Source organism: Thamnophis sirtalis, unplaced genomic scaffold (assembly GCF_051295495.1).
Source record: "Thamnophis sirtalis isolate CommonGarterSnake01/CBP01778 unplaced genomic scaffold, rThaSir2_p1.2 scaffold_12, whole genome shotgun sequence".
NCBI lineage: Eukaryota > Metazoa > Chordata > Lepidosauria > Squamata > Natricidae > Thamnophis > Thamnophis sirtalis.
The window spans coordinates 51,736,059-51,755,542 of NW_028261392.1; the positions used below are offsets into that span (position 1 = coordinate 51,736,059).

At 38.7% G+C, this 19,484-nt stretch overlaps 1 protein-coding gene across 1 annotated transcript in view; it reads right to left on the reverse strand.

The window, feature by feature from the left end:
- The window catches only part of PCYT1B (phosphate cytidylyltransferase 1B, choline), a 61,841-nt gene that overhangs the window by 27,782 nt on the left and 14,575 nt on the right, over nucleotides 1-19,484 (reverse strand). Inside the window, exons 3-5 of the mRNA XM_087726528.1 lie at nucleotides 18,624-18,740; nucleotides 17,491-17,642; nucleotides 14,560-14,638 (exon numbers count right to left, since the gene is read on the reverse strand). Of these exons, the coding sequence (XP_087582654.1) occupies nucleotides 14,560-14,638; nucleotides 17,491-17,642; nucleotides 18,624-18,740 (348 nt within the window). The remainder of the gene's footprint in view (nucleotides 1-14,559; nucleotides 14,639-17,490; nucleotides 17,643-18,623; nucleotides 18,741-19,484) is intronic.

Here is a 19,484-nt window from a genome sequence, read left to right on the forward strand (position 1 = left end):
ATTGGAAAAGAAAACTGTATGGTTCTGGTTCTGTTACCAATGATATTACAGGTTTTTCCTATGGGTGAGGAAACAAAGCAAGGGAATCTATTAATGCTTCTACTTAACTTGTCCCACATTAAAATAATAATAAAAGCAGCATTTGCTGGCCTTGTTTTTGAAGCAGAATGCAGATTGGCAGAGAGAAGCACAATTTATGCCAGCCTACATTTCTGTTTGACTATCAGGCTTAAAGAAAACCCTACACTGTGTGCACAATTATTAGGCAAGTTGTATTTTAGAGGGTTACTGTTATCATTGAATAACTACAGTGCCCTTTGTCAATCCAAAATGTTATGAAACCGCAAACCTGAATATTTAAGAAAGTAAAAGTGAGGGTTTGGCTTTCTTTGGAGAATATCTATGTGGGCACAATTATTGGGCAACTATTTCAGTAGTGTGCAGAATTATTATGCAACTAAATAAAAAAGAGCCACCTGAAGCCAACCTCCAGAATCCAGCATCTGGGCACAGTGATCGATTCCAGGACCTGCCAAGTGTTCTTCACACAGGAGCGAATGGACAGCATCACATCCCTTGTGAGTCAGATCCGGAGGTCCAAATCAGCACCTCTCGTCAATCTATCCCAGCTGATGAGGAAACTGATCTCGTGCATCGCAGTAGTTCCCTGGGCACGGCTGCATGCACAGGATCTTCAGTGGTTCCTTCTCCTGTTTCAACGACGCAAGGACAGCAATTCCAAGAGGGTGGTGAGCATTCCTCCACAGGTGATCCAGTCATTCTGGTGGTGGCAGTCCGCAGCTCTGAAGAGGGGGTCCCTTTTCAAGGAACGCCTGGTCATAACAATGGACACCAGCTTGTACAGCTGGGGCACTCATCTGCAGACTCACGTGGCACAGGGCAGATGGTCACAGGTGGAGCTCACCCACAACATAAATTGGCTAGAGCTCAGAGCCGCCAGGCTAGCCCTGCGCCACTTCCATCACTTCATCGAAGGATCCCATGTCTTAATACTGATGGACAACATTGCCACCAAGGCCTACATCAACCACCAGGGCAGGACTCGATCGGGAGCCCTGATGTCGGAGGTGGAAGCCCTAAGGCAATGGGCAGAGCGCCACCTCGAATCATTGAGAGCGGACTACATCTCGGAGGAGGAGAATGTGACAGTGGACTGGCTAAGCAGAACGACCATCAGCAACTCGGAATGGTGGCTTCATCCATCTCTGTTTCATCAATTGACCCAGAGGTTCGGCCTTCCAACGGTAGACCTGTTCGCCAGTCGAGCAAACACTCACCTCCCCAGGTTCTTCTCAAGATTCCAATGTTCCAGCACAGAAGGGACGGATGCTTTTCAATGTGACTGGCCTCCCGGCCTATTATACACTTTTCTACCTCTCCCCCTGATACCTCAGGTGATCAGGAAGATCTTGTTGAAGGGCGGCGAAGTACTACTAGTCACCCCGCATTGGCCAAGGAGGTCGTGGTTCGCCAACCTTGTCAGCCTGTCAGTGTCCAAACAGTGGTGCATATCTCAGGAGCAAATCTCCCTTAGCCAAGAGACCATTCCACATCTGGATCCTCAATGGCTCCAATTGGCCGTTTGGCACTTGAGGGGGACCCCTGAGGCAGGACAACTTCTCTGACAAGATTATCCGCACGATCCAGGTGTCCAGGCGACCTTCTACGGTGCGGATCTATGACGCGACATGGACTATGTTTTCCTCCTGGTGTCAGTCCCATCACATTGTTGCCACAGCAGCGACCATTCCATAAATCCTGGATTTTCTCCAGGAGGGGTTGGACAAGGTCATCGCCTCCAACACTCTTCGGAGACAGACAGCTGTTCTAGCCGCCATTTTGTCCAGAGACTCTTCTCAACCACTCAGCAGACACCCAAGTGTCTGCAGTTTCCTGAATGGGGCCACCAACCTACATCCCTGACGGTACACCAATACCCTACTTGGGATCTATCGATTGTCCTACAGACCCTAACATCAGCGCCATTCAAACCAATTCGCTCCATTAGCCTGCCTTTTGTTGTTTAAAACTGCCTTTCTCATAGCCATCACCTCAGCACACAGAATTTCTGAGTTGGCAGTGCTCTCAGTTATGGAGGACCTTTGCATTATATATTCAGACAGAATCATTCTGCGATTGGATCCAGCTTTTCTCCTGAAAATTAATACCTTATTCCATAGGACTCAGGAGGTCATCCTGCCCGACTTCTGCCCGCACCCCAGAGATCCCAGGGAGTGTACCTGGCACCAATTGGACATGCACCGTGCAGTGCAGGTATACAAGAAGACGACAGCCACCTTCGCAGGTTGGAATCATTCTTCATATCCTTTTAGCCGACCTCCATGGGCAGGAAGGTATCATCTTCTATCATAGGATGTTGGCTTCGTGCCTGCATTAAGTTAGCTTATGAACATCAAGCCAAGCCTGTTCCTCATTGTATAGCAGCACATTCCACGAGGAGCACCGCAACTACGGCTGCTTGGGCCATGCAAGCGCCTGTCGAGGACATCTGCAGGGCAGCTACTTAGTCTCACCGTCTCTGTTCATTCGGAATTACAGAATGGACTCTTTCGCGTCTGCTGAGGCTTTGTTTGGCAGGAGAGTCTTACAGCGGGTCCTTGCAGCTCCAACTAAACAGGACATTCCTTCTTCCCACCCTGGGATTACATAGCTTGGGTATGTTCCATGCTTGGACACTCCAAGCAGCATCGAGGAGAATGACTGTTGGCTTACCTGAATGGTCATTCTCTAGATGCTGTGGGAGTGTCCAACCCCTCCCCGGGATCACCACGGATGCATGACGTATCACTTCCATGGGCATAACGTTTATTATTTACAGCATCTTTATAGTCTAATCCCTTCATTTTATAAACTGAGCCTCTAAAGGGAGCAGGAGGCATGGCTACACAAACTTTGAACTCAGTCCTTGGGCAGCAAGCTGAAGTTAACCCATGCTTGAACACTCCCACAATGCCTAGAGAATGACCATTCAGATAAGCCAACGGTCATTTTCAATAACAGTCATAAGTCTTCCATTCATGGAATCTGTCAGTTTCTTGCTCTGTTGACAATCAATTAAGGAGAGGGAAAAAAGATTCACAGGCAAGCATAACTATAACTATAACTATAACTAACTATAACTATAACTATAACTATAACTATAACTATAACTATAACTATAACTATAACTATAACTATAACTATAACTATAACTATAACTATAACTATAACTATAACTATAACTATAACTATAACTATAACTATAACTATAACTATAACTATAACTATAACTATAACTATAACTAACTATAACTAAACTATAACTATAACTATAACTAAACTATAACTATAACTATAACTATAACTATAACTATAACTATAACTATAACTATAACTATAACTATAACTATAACTATAACTATAACTATAACTATAACTATAACTATAACTATAACTATAACTATAACTATAACTATAACTATAACTATAACTATAACTATAACTATAACTATAACTATAACTAACTATAACTATAAAATACTTCATAGTTTTAAGGAGAGGGAAAAAAGATTCACAGGCAAGCAGTTAATGATAATTTGGGAAAGTATTTACAGAATCCTTGGAGAACAAAGTAAGATCTTGAAAGAAATGATCAGTATCAACAACAACTCAGAGGACAGGGGGAAAAACTGCATGAAACCCAACATTTGTCGGCTTCTCCCTCAAATCAATGAACAACAGAAGGAATGCATCAACAGAGAAGACCAACACAATGTCAAATATGCAAACGATGCAAGCCACCTTGTTAACAATCCAGGAAACTGGTGAAATTACAAGAAACAATGTCAAAAAATCATGGAGAAATGAAAAGTGATATTCAGAAACTGGACAATAAAATGGGTTCAATCCAAGAAGCAATCCAGAAAAATGAACAAAAAATAAAAACAGTGGAAACCAAAATGAAACAAACTGAAAAAAAAATGGAATTGGTCAACCAAAAGATGACGGCACTCAATAATGATTTAGAGGACTCACTAATCCATCTAGGAATGGACCAGATAGCCTTCTATCTAAGATTTCAAAATATGACAGAAGCCAAAGAAGATGACCTAGGACAAATAATGGCGGAATTAATTGCAGAAACACTTCAAAGAGAGAAACATAAAATTCTGAATGAGTTAGAAGAATTTTATCCAAACCACTATTCTAGGCGCCATAGGCTGCCCAGGGAGGTACATATCAGATTTTCTCGAATAATGGTCAGGGACTTAATTTAGAAAATAACTCGAGATGATAAAGATAAAGAAATTATTGCCCTGAAACAAATTCCCAGAAGAGTCCGAGAGCAACAAAGAGATTACCTCTTTTTGGCTTTGCAACTGAACAAATGGAACATTCTGTTTAGGTGGATAGTCCCGGAAGGAATGCTTGTCTCTTGGCAGGGTAAAATGATCAAAATTGACAACTGAGACAGGTCCAAGAACTATAAGATCAATTGATGGGAGCAGAAGAGAATTATAGTAGTAGGGAGGAGCTGGAGACCGTAAATCAAGAAGAAGAATAACAACAGGAAGCCAGAGGAGGAGCCTAGGAGGAAAGAAGTAAAGAAGAAAAAGAACACCAAGAAGAAGGAGGTATTAGAACAAGAACACAAAGAGCTACAAGGGCTAACAGGAACCAAAAACCGGTAGACAAATAGGAGAATGGAAGAATTGAAATTACTATCAATTAATGTTAATGGACTAAACCCATTGGTGAAAAGGAAATGAATATTTACAAAATTAATTATACAGAAAGCAGACATTGTGTGCCTCCAAGAGGTACACATTAAAAAACAAGATGAAAAATACTTAAAATATAATAAATTGGGGAAACTATACACAGCATTGGCAGGGAAAAAGAAAAGAAGGATGGCAATATACTTTAAAGAGGGGATTAAGGCAAAACAAATCTATGCAGATCCAAAAGGAAGAACATTAATGATGGAAGTTATAATAGGGCAAAAAACAATCTTGTTGATAGCTATCTATGCTCCAAATAAAATCCAAGGGGAATACTACAAGAAAGTTCATGAAATGATTATTGAATCAGGTCAAGGGAATGTATGTATTGTGGGTGACTATAATGGGGTAGTAGATATTTAAAAAGACTATACGAGTGATAAAAAGAACAAGGGAAAAAAGAACATACTACCAAAAACTTTGTTTAAGATGACAGATGAACTGAACCTGATAGATATGTGAAGAAGCTTGCACCCAAAAGAAAATAAATATACTTTTTATTCCAACTCCCCATAAATCATGATATGGATGAACAAGGAAGTAGGTAAAGGGATAGAGAAGATAGAGATTTTCCCAAACACGTGGGCAGACCATAACCCCCTTGAAATAACATGGAGAGGCTAAAGAAAAAAGAAGAGAAGATGGACATTAAACCCCCAGATTTTAAAGGAGATATACACAAAGGATCACAAAAGAATTGACACTGTTTTTTTAAAGAAAATAAGAAACACCGTACCTCACTATCAAACCTATGGAATACAATGAAAGCATACATAAGGGGGATAACGATAACATATGGCAAAGAAAAATAAAGAGAAATGGAAGCAGCATAATATATTAAAGGAAGAAATTGGAAAATTGGAAAACCAATCACAAAAAGAATCAGGGAATGAACAAATTAAAGAAACATTGGCTTTAGAGAAACATAAATTAAATATATTAGAACAAGACAATATGGCAAGAAACCTAAAATTTACCAAACAAAACTTCTTCGAACATGCCAACAAGCCAGGGAGATGGCTAGCTTATAAATTGAAAAAAGAAAAAGAAAGAAGGATAATGCAGCAGCTATACGATGAAATGGGGGGGGGGGTGTTTACAGAACATTGAAGAAGAGAAAAAGAGGATCACACAAATTTTTTTTGAGAATCTTTATAGGCAGGAAGAAATAATGAAGGATAAAATAAGTAATTATTGAAGGGGGAAGGGTTGTCAAGAAGATAAAAGAGTAATTTTAAATAGAGAAATAATATTAGTTGACTTGACGTGGCCTTCCAGGGGAAATTTATAAAATTGTGGGTGAGCTAATAAAAGCATTATTATTGGAAATATGTAATGAAATGCTGAACAAAGCAAAATTACCAGAATCATGGAGGGAGGCCTCTATCACCTTGATACCAAAAGATGGTACAGACCAGAATCAAATTAGGAACTATAGGCCGGTCTCGTTCCTTAATGCCAACTACAAAATATTTATGAATATCATAGCAGAAAGGTTGAAAAAATTATTAAATGAAAATATATACCCTGACCAGAATGGATTTCTACCAACCAGGCAAATAAGAGGCAACAAAAGAATTGTAGTAAATATACTGGAATATTATGTAGCACATCCAGAAAAACAAGCGGTGTGTGTTTTTCTGGATGGCCAAAGGGCATTTGACAACTTAAATTGGCAATTTATGATCCAGCAAATTAGAAGGATGAACTTTGGAGATAAATTTGGAAATATGATAGAAGCTATATACTGTACACTACCCAAAAGGCAAACATAATACTAAATGGTGACTCCACAAAAACATTCCAAATAACGAAAGGAGTATGTCAAGAGTGTCCATTGTCACCTCTACTCTTTATCCTGACATTAGAAATACTAGTAATCAGAATTAGAGTGAACCAAAAAATAAAATGAACAAGGATCAAAAAGGAAGAGTACAAAGTTCAGGCCCTTGCCAACGATTTGGTATTTTTTATCCAGGAGCCATTGGAAACTGGCCCCATCTTACTACAAGAAATAGAAAAATATGGAGAAGTAGCGGGCCTTAAAATTAATAAAGAAAATGTTAGTGAAAAATTTAATAATGAATCAGAAAAAAGAATTAGAGGAAGAAATGAGACTACAAATTACTAAGAAGATTAAATATTTAGGAATTTGGTTAATGGCAAGTCCTCAATAAAAGATGACAATTATATAAAATTATTCCAACAAATAAAGAAGGATTTGGAAAGGCAGAGAACACTACAATTATTTCTATTAAGAAGAATAGTGACTATTAAAGTGAATATCTTACCCACATTATTTTATCTATTCCAAACAATTCCTATAAAACTGGACAAGGTTTTTCTTTTACAGACCTAAACAAAATAATTACAAAATTTGTCTGGCCAAGTAGAAAGGCACAGATAAAACTCACTCCAGGATAGTAGAGGTAGAGGTGGCTTTGACTCCTGGCATGGGAGCTCTATTACAAGACTGTGATATTAGTATGGATTAGAGATTGCATAAACCTAAAAAATAGAAAAAAATTAACATTGGAAGGTCACGATTTACAAAAGGGTTGTCATGCCTTTCTGTGGGACATTTGTATTTTTACAGACATAAAATAAGGGATGTGTTGATACAAACTTGGGGAGACATAAAGAGAAAACACTATATGAAGATCCCCGGGTGGTTATCCACCATGGAGGGTATGTTCTATCCCAATGCATTAGATATAGGTAAAATGTACAAGTAAAATGAAATTTTAGACTGCAAAGGGAAATGCAAAAACAATTAAGGATCAACTGTCCTTAATTTGTAAGATTTAATTGTGAAACTAAAGAACTTAGAACATTAGAAGACAATGAACATGTGGAGTTCTTCATTTTAAGAAAAATAAAGCTAAGTGTAGTGCAACAAGTGTCTTGGACAATTTTGTGAACCTATGACACATGTGTCAAAGATAACACACCAGTGTTCACTGATTCCCGACAACTATTTCAAAACACATTATGTACTCACATGACTTTTGGTGCCTGCTGAGGCTATGTGTGAATTGGGTTTCTCTTGTCCAGCCTTCAGACCATCCAGAAATAACTTAAGTGGGCCATCAAAATGAGTTTTACTCATATTTCATTTTTATAATTATTTGACATTCCTTTATATAATATATAGCACCACACATGATTGGAATGTATTTTTAATAAATAAATAAATAAATAAACAAATAAATAAATAGTTGTTTAATGTATGTTTAGTTTAATGAAAAGGAGGACTAGGGGTGACATTAGAGCAGTTTTCCAGTATTGTCAGAGTTTGTTGCAGCAATCAAATCCAGATGGCAAACACAGGTAACTGATTCAGCAGGATTCATTAACTTCTCTTTATATATAATATAACACGTAAGTAAATATACAATACCAAAAGTGGTAGAGGAGAGATTGGTTTTCAGTTTCAGTTCAGAGCTCAGACTAGTTTTTTCAGCTTTCGCACAGACTCAAAGCTATAGTACTAAGCCACATCCAGACTCCTAGCTGTCTCCAGCAAATACTGTTTCAGTTTCCAAACAGTGTCCATTGGCTGACTTGTTGCCATGTCTATTCAAGTCTATGAACATACTCTGACAAATATCTAAGGGGCCGCACAAAGAAAAGGGGTTCTATTCTCCAAAGCACCTGAAAGTAGGACTAGAAGCAATGGATGGAAACTAATCAAGAGAACCAACCTAGAACTAAGAAGAAATTCCCTGACAGTTAATGGAATGACTTGTTTTCGGAAGTTGTGAGTGCACCAACACTGAAGGTTTTAAAGAAGAGATTGGGAAATCATTTGTCTGAAATGGTATAAGGTTTTTTGCTTGAGCAGGGGATTGGAACTCTGTTATTCTATTATCCTTTTTCTCTTTTGTTCTGTATGTGGGTTTGTATGTGAGAGAGATATGGCAGCAGAGTCAAGTTAGGCATTTTCAATATGTTTGACATGCTGAGCCCAAACGTTTCACCATCACTGATATAGAATTTTAAAAATAGATTTTAATAACTGTGAGAACAATAATTAGGATTCAAAGACAGCAGAAATTAATAAGAATGCAATATTAAAACGATTCAGCATTACTTAGAAAATAACATACTATACTAAAAGCAAGGGAAACAATTTGAAGAGGGAAGGAGAAAGTGGGGGAGAAATGAGAATAGTTAGAGGATGCAAATGGGACTACACAAAAAAAAGTGAAGTTCTAAAAACAAAAAAAGGGTACAGATAGTCCTCAACATATAACCATAATTAGGACTAAAATTTCTATTGCTAAGCAAGGTGGCTGTTAATTGAATCATCCCAATTTTATGACCTTTTTGCCATGGTTGTTAAGTATTAAGTGGATCACTGCAGTTGCTAAGTAAATAATGTGGTCATTAAGTGAATCCCAATTCTCCTATTGATTTTTCTCATCAGAAACTTGCTGGGAAGGTTGCAAATGGCAATTTAATGATCCCGGAACACTGCAACCATCATGCCGGTTCAGTGACGTGCAGTCAGAGGAGGCAGGGCCTCACCAATGTCATGATGAAAAGAAAAACAAAATTAAAAGGAAAAAGGCAGAGGTGGTTGCTGCCAGAGTCACAGTGGATGACTCTGGTTAGTGCTTAACTGGAGGGGGAGGCGAGAGAATCACGGGCCTCCTTTACTCTAGCTTTGTGATTACATGAGCAGAGTTAAGCAAGGGTTAAAAGGCGAAAAATTCCTTATCGAAAGGAGGCACGTGATTCTCTCGCCTCCTCCTGCAGAGGGCACTTTGTTTAGGGGCTTTTTTAAAACAAGCAGAGTCATTCACGTGGTGACTCTAGCAGCAACTATCCTAGCCTGGCTAGACCAGCTGTTGCCTTTTTCTTTTTGCATTTTCATTGTGGCGGACAAGAGGAGAGTTGAAATCCTCTGACTGACACAGCTGGAAAAGGTATGTGGGTCGGAGGGAGGGGGCAGGGGGGAAGAATTCAAAATTATTTGTAAGTAATTGTAATTTGTTTTATTATAAGTAATGTGTGTGTGTGTGTGTGTGTGTGTGTGTGTGTGTGTGTGATTTTTACCCACCTCTGCTGGCACATGGGCTGGCACTTTTTTATTTTTTATTTTTTAAAGCCATGCCGCCACGGCCCGCCATAGAGCAAAACATGTCCTGATTGGTGGCCGGGAGGCACACTGGCACTTTAAAGTGCATGCCGCCGCCCCGGGCCTGGCCATACTAATGAGCGCGGCTCGGAACAGCGAGCTCTCCGGTGGTGGTGGTGGCGGCAGCAGCAGCAGTGATAGCAAGAGCCCTGCCACCCAGCCTGATTCACCAAAAGCGGCGCCAGCAGCAATGGGACATGCTTGAGGAAGGGAGAGCAAGAGCCGGCTGCCCGGATTTGCGCTCCAGCCGTCGCCACCGCTTCTGCTGCTGCTGCTGCAGCCATCAGAGACTCCTTCCCCTCCACTGCCCACATGGGATGGGGAGTGAGCACGCGAAAGAAGGAAAAGGAAAGGGTGATGGCTCCAGGATCCAGTGACCCGCGGGAGCGCCGGAGGAACCGGCCGGAGGTTGGGGTGGAAAGGATTTCTTAGCCTCTGTCCCACCCTCCGGCGGCTTAAAGGGGCAGGACCCAGTTACCAGGCAGCTGGCGCTGCAGTGGCAACCATGTTACCACGGGCTTTGTTACATACGCACCTGGGCTCGGCCCGAGAAGCGACGCCTCCAAAGGGCTGTCACCTAAGACTCCTCGTTTTGTTTCCTCTGCCCCACCAGTTTGCGGAAAAATGAGCAGCTCAATTCTCCGCTCTCATTTTCCTCAGCCTCCGCGCTATTGGTGTGTGTGTGGGGGGTGGGGTGGTTAAACCATCGCCTTGTGCCAGAATTGATAGGAAATAAAAGGCTGAATTGTTTTTAGCCTACTTATCTCCCCAATATGCAAAAGATCACTTGGAGTTAAGTAAGACCTTTAAATGATATTTGCTTCAAAACGCTTAAGAAACTTGGTTTCCCTACCTTTCAAGGAAGGCTTGGCGTTTAACTAGTTCTAATCCATCTCAGTAACAGATTATATTTCTTCAGGCAACCGGCAAACTATGATTTAGGTTTAAGGATTGGATTCTGAAACGTTTTGCTAAGATGGCATATCTGCCAAATCAAGGAACAAAATCCCCCAAACAATTTTGTCCTGTTTAGTTTTGTTCTGTTCTTGGTTATTTTCTGTGAGTTTATATTTTATCCCTTGAATAAAAAAAATGGAAAAAATATGTGAAGTTACTTAGCATAATATACTAATGTAACACATCTTGTTTATACATCATGATCAGTTCTAAACTATGGATTTATAGATCACAATTGCTGTGTTCACACAATAGGTTAAGCCAGAAACAAATCATAGATTAGTTGATTGAGCCAAACCCATATGTCCTTTGATTTATACTTTATAACAAAATGAATCCCCTTTGCCTTAGTACATGTTCATACATCTTATTCAGCCCTAGGCAAATGAAAGATTATTTCACTACTTGATATAAGGAAATCGCTATGAAGTTTTAAGACACATTAACTTGCTGTCAGGAATCTTTCCAATATCTCACAAAGAAGACATGATTTTTTGTTAATTTGTTTAAGCAAAAACAGTTGAAGTTCCTTCAAGTGTTTTGGAATAGATTCTTCTACATATAGCTCACATTTCTTATTTAGCTGATGATACTTCTGTTAACATTAACCCATTGTAAAAATAACAGCAATTAAATGTTTTACCACAATCAACGCATTACATGACTGGAGTAAAGTTAGCGGCAGGGCAGCTTTTGCCTCTTGAAAGCAGGCAAAAGCCGCCCCGGCGCTATGTCCGACATAGAGGTGGAACACCTCTATGTCGGACATGGCGTCCCGCCTCTATGTTGGACATAGTGCTGGGGCGGCAGGGCGGCTTTTGCCCACTTGCCTCACCAGCCATAAACCTCACCACACATCACTGTGCTGGTTTATAAGTGCCTGAATTTTAATCATGTGACTGTGGGGATGTTGCAATGGCTGTAAGTGTAAGGACCAGTTGTACATCACTTTTTTTCAGTACTGTTGTAACTTTGAACGGTCACTAAACAAATGATTGTTAATCTAAAACTACACATACATATAAGCAATTAGAAAAGGCCCAGATCATAAGGAAAAAGCACACATAAAAAGCCCAACACTGAAACTATGTCAGAAAAACAAAATCTCACAAAAATAATCTGCAGAAGAAACAAGAAAATAAATGAATTGTTATTTCAACAGCTCAGTCAAAACAACTAAATGCTTATGGGTAACAATGAAAAGGCAGCGCTATCCAAATAATGTTTTAATTCAGTCTTCTCCCTCCACCCCATCCAAAGAATGTGTTTCACCATTCTGAAGGGCAGGATTTAGATTTGGAACCACAGAAAAAGCTGAGTTGCATCCTAGGAAACTAAGGGAGTTCCTAGATATATTTACTTTTATATACTATCTTTAAAATATCCTACAGTACTGGTTAAGTTCCCAATAACAAAGTAAATGTTCCTGACTTAAAAAAGAATAAAAAGGAGAATTGAGGGATTTCCAAAACAGTTATCATAGAAATAATAGAATCATAGGACTGAAAGGACCCATGGGGGTATAACAGAATAAGAGAGTTGGAAGGGACCTTGGATGTCTTCTAGTCCAATCCCCTGCTCAAGCAAAAACACCTGTTCCATTTCAGACACATATTGTCCAATCTCTTCTTTAAAACCTCTAGTGTTGAAGCATCTGCAATTTCTGAAGGCAAACTGTTCCACCTATTAATTGTTCTAATTGTCAGAAAAATTTTCCTTAGTTCTAGGTTGGTTTGCTCCTTGACTAGTTTCCATCCATTGCTTCTAGTTCTGCCTTCAGCTGCATTGAAGAATAAGTTGACCTCTTCTTCTTTGTAGCAACCCATTATATATTGGAACACTGCTATTATGTCACCCCTAGTCCTTCTTTTCTTTGAATTAGACATATCCAAGCAATGTTCTTCATATGTTTCAGCCTCTAGTCCCCCTAATCATCATGTTCTTCTTTGCACTCTTTCTAGAGTCTCAACATCTTTTTTATATTGTGGCAATCAAAACTGGATGCAAACTTGCTAAATCTTCATCTCTCCCACATTGGTCCAAATAGCCCAAATTACCATATAGAGAAAAGCTTTACAAACTCTTATTTGCAAGATGACTTAGTATTTTTATGGTGCAATAAAAAACAAATAGACTGAACTTTGTTTTTCCTGGAGTCCTTTCTCTACACCTTAAGATGTTTGTAGCTTAGCTACTTAAATTCTTTCTTGGATTATTTAAGTGATTCTCTCTTAAAGTGGACAACTGTCCTATGCAACACAATCACTTTGGGAACAATTACAATAACTAGGATACTGAGAAAACATTTCACATTTAAGTCATGTATAAGGAAAGTATTTTAAGGAAGTATTTTCTTGTAAACAAGAAATATGTTACTTATATTTTATAGTTCAATCCTCTGCTCAAGGCAGGAGTTGTTTTACCATCCTGGACAAATGGATGTACAATCTTTTTTTAAAAAAAAAACCTCCCCCAATGGAGTACCCACAAGCTTTTCCATTGGTTAATTGTTCTCTAACAGTGTTAGTTCTGACAGTGTCTAGGTAGGATCTCTGTTTAATGAGCCATTGATTCTTGTCCTGTCCTCAGGTGCTATGGAGAACGTGTTGTTATGTTACACCATGTTGTTTGTCATGCCATGTCATGTTATTGGATATGATCATTTCTATAATGAGAGTTAATTTGGTTTAGTGTTTAAGACAGGGAGACTGTGAATTCTAGTCCTTGCTTAGGCAGCAAACAAACTGGTGACGTTGAACCACTTACTTTTCTCAGCCTTACAAAGAAGATGTGGGCAAACTATTTCTAAAACTACTGCCAAGAAATCTGCCTGGACTGTTACAGCCAATTGCCAAGAGTCAAGCGAGTTGAAAGCACTCTCTCACACACAATTTTAATAAAGTATGTAAATGTGATAGATCCAACATACTTTGACATTAGCAAAGCATTTGCTAAAGTACCTCATGACATTCTTAGTAAGTCAGTTAAGCATAGATTGGACAGTATGATGTTTAGGAGAATTGGTAATGAATCAACAGTATAATGTATACTTGCTGCTAAAACAAGCAAGTATAATTAAGTCTGAATCATTTCCAAATCACAAGAAGTAATCATTTCACTTTTTCTACTTTGATCAGATCCCACTTTGAGTATTGCATTCAATTCTGGGAACCATACAACAACAAGAATTCAAAGAAACTAGAAGGGCAATAGAGAAGATAAGGGAAATGGAAATAAAAATCTCTGAAAAAGTTGGGCAGAAAAAGTTTGAAGAGACTGAGACTACAACATTCTTCAAATATGTGAGGATGTCACACAAAGAAAGTCAAGGTTGTTTTATTTTATTCCAGAGTGCAGAATAATAGTTACAGAAATGCATATTCCAACTGAATCTTAGAAATATATCATATCATTAAAATTGACTCAGTAGTGAAACGATTAGCTAGAGAGGTAATGGGTTTCTCTTCAGTGGCAATATTCAATGGAAGGCTATTTTGCCACCTGTCAGGGATGCTTTTTAAAAACTTTATTGTGGTCTTAAAACTTAAGCTTTTAAAAAGTCCACTGAAATAAACATTTTTTTTCAGTCTGATGGTTATGTGGGGCAATAATGAGGTTAGCTTAAAGAAACTGAAAGAAACAGCAAAGTGTACCTACCCGCCTCCTTTATATGCTTGTAAACATCGTCTGAACCAGCAGAAGAATATGGAATATCATCATGGGCTACAAAATCAATCTAAAAATACAGAATAAAAGGAAATTAAATTGTCCCTTACTTTGGAAACCCAACTTCCTTACTTACTAAACAAATTTTAAATAAAGATATTTTAAATGATTGTAATAGAATTTATATCACTGTAAAGGTAATCCCTGAGTTACAAGCATTTCCTTAGCAAAACATTTGAAGTTACGTGATAAATGCCCCCTAGCATTTACAAACAACTCCCAAAATTATGTATCTTGCAGCACCATGGCAGTTGTTCGGTCTTACAAATGACGAGACTCTGCAACGTTCGCCCGGCCTATTCCCTCCACCCCACCGGGTCTTCAAAGGCACTTTGCCTGTGGAAACTTGCTTACTTTGTCAAGATCTCTTCTCTGTTACACTTTCTTTGCCTGCTTCATTGCTTCAGTCTTTCAGTGCATTTACAGAGAACAGAGGCCTAACATACTTTGAGATCATGCAAGATTAATAGCGTGAGATCTTGTGCTACTGATCTTGTGTGATCTTGCACTTTTAGGCCTCTATTCTCTGAAAATTGTAGCCTGGATGTTTGCAAATGGAGGGAAGACTTCGGTCCTTCAGGCCTTCCCTCTATTTGCCATTTCCTTGCTGAAGCAAGCAGGGAGGTTGCATTCTTGTAGGGTTTGACAAAAAGCTTTTGCTGGCACCAGCAGAGCTTCGGAAGAGTGGGCGCATGCCTCCAAAGTTCTGTTCCTACCTTTTTTAAAAGGGCTGCCGAAGCCTCAAGAAATGCAATCATCAAGCGCTTTGTTGGTGAGAATGGAGGCCCAGAGGACCATATGGGACCTTCTAGGGCTCCTTTCTCGCTGGCGAGCTGCTTGATGATGCCTCCAGTGACAAAAAAAGGAAGCCCAGAAGACCGTGCAACCCTCTGGACCTCCTTATTTGTCACCAGGGGCCTCGTCAAGTCCTTTGCTGATGAGAAAGGAGGAAGAAGGTAAAGAAACAAGCTGGAGAGGAGGTAAGGTAAGTTACCCAGTGCGGCAGGCTGGGAGGAAGTAATTGTGGGGGCCACAGGGGAGGGAGAATGTGGTATCTGTGGTTTGGGCGAGGCCTTGGGTGGTCTGAAGTAGGTGGCCTGTTCTATCACTATCCCCCGCACCATGGCCTTCCCCACCCCAAGATACCTTATGTGCACTTAATGAGCCGTACATTCTATTATTGAATGAGTAGGCGAAAGCAGGGAGTGATCTTGTTCAAGGTATGAGATTCACACCCATGAATCCTTGGGTTATGAATGGAATTGGCATACTCCATTCCATTCCATTCATTGTCCGAGGCCTACCAGTATAGCACATGAAAGTACAAAACCTTTTTAGTTATATAGTATATGTGATATCAGTTAAAGAATCTAAGCCAGTGATGGCGAATCTTTTCAGCTGAAAAGTGCTGAAAAGGTCACGTGGAAACATAACGTGCACACGAACGTGTTCGTCAGGGCTGTACTCCAGGAAAGCCAAACTTCTGGGTTCTAGCATGCATGCGTGCCCAATGATCAGCTGGCTAGTGCCCATGCACAAACCAGTTTTCAGCACTACTGCACACGTGAAGGACAGCTGATTGTCATTCACACATGCATGCCAGAAACCTGGAAGACAAACAGGCAGGGCTGTTTGTGCCGGGTGACAAGGCTTTGCATGCCACTTTGGGCACCCGTGCCATAGGTTTGCCATCATGGATCTAAGCTGTTTACAATTATATTAAGTACTACATCAGTAATACAAAATAGACACTTTGATGAAACCTAAAGAATCATGCTAAAGAAAAAACTTATCTCAGAATATTTTAATGACATTTTTACTATTATGTTTCTTAATATTACAACTTAATAAAGTTATTCCAAATAAGTGGAAGACCAGTCATAGCTAATTATATACTTTGTATATTATTGAGAAATGGATGACATAAACTTGTAATAGGAAGTGAAGGGTAGCTAACCTTACAATTTAATGAACCAGTATGATTTTTCATGGTTCTATGCTTGCATATCAATAAAGTTATTAACAGTTTCATCCAAAATATGTAAGTAACTTGTATATACAGCTTATAAATCTTTTGGAGAAAATCCAGTTTTCTGCAACTGTATTGTTAATTTGGTTACTAGGAGCTTTGGTTGTGTAGTGGTTAAGTGCAGCGTTGCAGGCAAACTCTGTCCATAGTCTGGAGTTCAATCCTGATAGAGCTTAAGGTTGATTCAGCTTTCCATCCTTCTGAGGTCAGTAAAAGAGGACCCAGATTGTTGGGGGCAATGTGCACATAATGCTTATATTGTAAACCACCAAGAGAGCACTGTAAAGTGCTATTGGGTAGTGTATAAGCCTAAATGCTACACTCTTTTGGACATTTGGGGGTTTGGAATGCTACAAGAAAGGCCTATTAAAGTAACAGATAAATGGATGGAAAGAAGATTTCATACAGGATTTTAATCCAGTTGCACTAGCATTGTTATTACTGAAATGGAGTTGATGTTTGAAAATATATTTTCCCTTTTATTATAGTTGCATCAAAAGTTCTTCTTTTTCACTTCCCCAATTCTAATTATATTTTCTAAAATTCTGAATGCATAGCATCTAAAAGAAGACAAGAAAAGGAAAGGAGATTTTTCAATATTGCTACCATCACAGCTAAAAGCAAAAAGAAATAATTATTACCACTTCCGAATTATAACCTGAACTGCAGAACTAATATACTAGGGATGGTGGCAAAGGACATCTCAGTTTAGAGTCCAACTTCATGCTATATAAACATGCTTTATAAACATGACATATATGTAGTATTTGGCACCATCGCTAGTATGAGACTAGCTGATGGAAGAGAGGTTAAAAAAAAAGAAAGAAAAATACCTTATGCTTTTCCAAAAACTCTGCTGTGAGTGTCCATGGAGCATCTCTGATTACTTCATCTACATAGCGGCAGTGTCTGAGGGCTTCATAACGTTCTTCTTCATTCATTACAGTGAAACCTTTAAACTTATGTGTTAGATCATCACTGCAAACTGACATACATGCAAGAAGATTTCAAAAAGAGTAACAACTCTGGCCCTGTAAAATTCAGTGCATCTCTTTGGCTATAAATTATTCAAATCTATTTTCAGAGTTTAAGCCAGTAGTTGTTATACCAAGTAAAAATGTAGCAATCTAAAACTGGAAAACAATTTTCAATCCCTTGATCACATTTAGTTAATTGAAAACTTGCTTATATTGGATGGGCATTACATTAAAAGCTATCCTATGTTGCATAGCTGTTTCTCTGATTTGTTGGTCAGAAAAATTGCTAGGTAAGCTTTTTTCAGACGCAAGTACCAAAGGTTTTCAATTGTGGAATGGTGAATCTTTTCTTGCAGTTCTCTTTGCAGTACTAGCTGGACAGACTGAGATTTGTCTCAAGACACAGAGATAGCAATGAAATTGAGAGAAGCTAGCATGGCTATTGTTTTATATCAGCATTTCCACATTCTTCATGGCATTTTTTTCTGGATATTACTATTCTGATTTTTTATGGAAAAATCAATATCAGTCATAGGGACATGTTGTTCAATAGCCTTTTCTTAATACAAACAAATGGAAAAAGCAATTATATTTCAGTATACAAATTTAGATGAAATGACATTCAATAGGCTCCATTCCACATTTGTATTTTTAATATTAGAGAAAGAAGAATCCAGAACTGATCTTGATCATATATAATATTAAATTTATTTATTTCTTATCTCAGTTCATAGGTTCTACAAGTCTTAGGCAACAAGTGAGCTTTATAAACAGAACAAAGATCTTCTGGATCAGAGAAAAATTACTTTATTAATTGACAAACTGTTTATGTGATATTTGCAAGCACTTTAGTTCTTTCCTACTATTTCTTAGGAAAAGGTTACAAAATCTTGCTTTTCAGTAAATTAAAATTAGAAAACTCACAGAATCTGGGCTTGTCAAATAGAATATCAGTCTAAAAGTAATCTTTGTTCAAATATCAGGCTTACCTCCTACTAATAAGTAGCTATTAGGAAACAGAGTTTTGGCTTGCATGAGAGCTCTTGCATGACCAGAATGGAAGAGATCAAATATTCCATCTGCATAGACTCTGACAGGTCTATCCACTATGAAAATAAGAAACAATTTCCATGTTAAACCAGATATTAATCTCAAATCTAGTCAGATTATAATGGTACATTTGCTACATCTATTCAGAAATACAAGGGAGAGATTTAGGCAGGGTTGAACCACTTAGCCCAATTAAAAAAGGCCATATTACAAAATTTTCATTGAATGAAAACAAAAACAAAAAAACAGTGACTGGCTGGTCTTGGCTGGGCTCAAAAACTAACGAGAGTCAGGCCCGGGTTGCTACTTGGATAGAAGATCACCAAGAAATTCCATGGCCCTAGATCAAATTGGGAATTTAATTTGCATCCCAGAAGAAAAGATTGCTCCATTGCTCTGTTTCATAGAGTTTGTACAATATTATCACTAGAAGGTGAATTTAGCTCTAAGAGATTTTCCTTAATAAAGACATAAATTACCAGATGAAAGAATGTTTATGAATGATATTTATATAATTGGGTTGCTTCTATATAGCAGAACTAAACAGAAAGCACTCTAATAAAATGAGAAACATGCACACATTTGTAACTCAAATGTTTCTTTCTTGGTCCGTTTTCATCTATATACTACTAAAACTCTCTTTCCAGTAACCTTCAACTGGTGATATGGTGCACCACAGGACAAACCTTTTTGAACCAAAGTATGTCAAATGGGATAACTTACAGAATGTGCCCAAAATCTGGAACCCATGACTTCCATGCGGTTCAAATTTGGCAAATTTTATACAACATTTTATGACA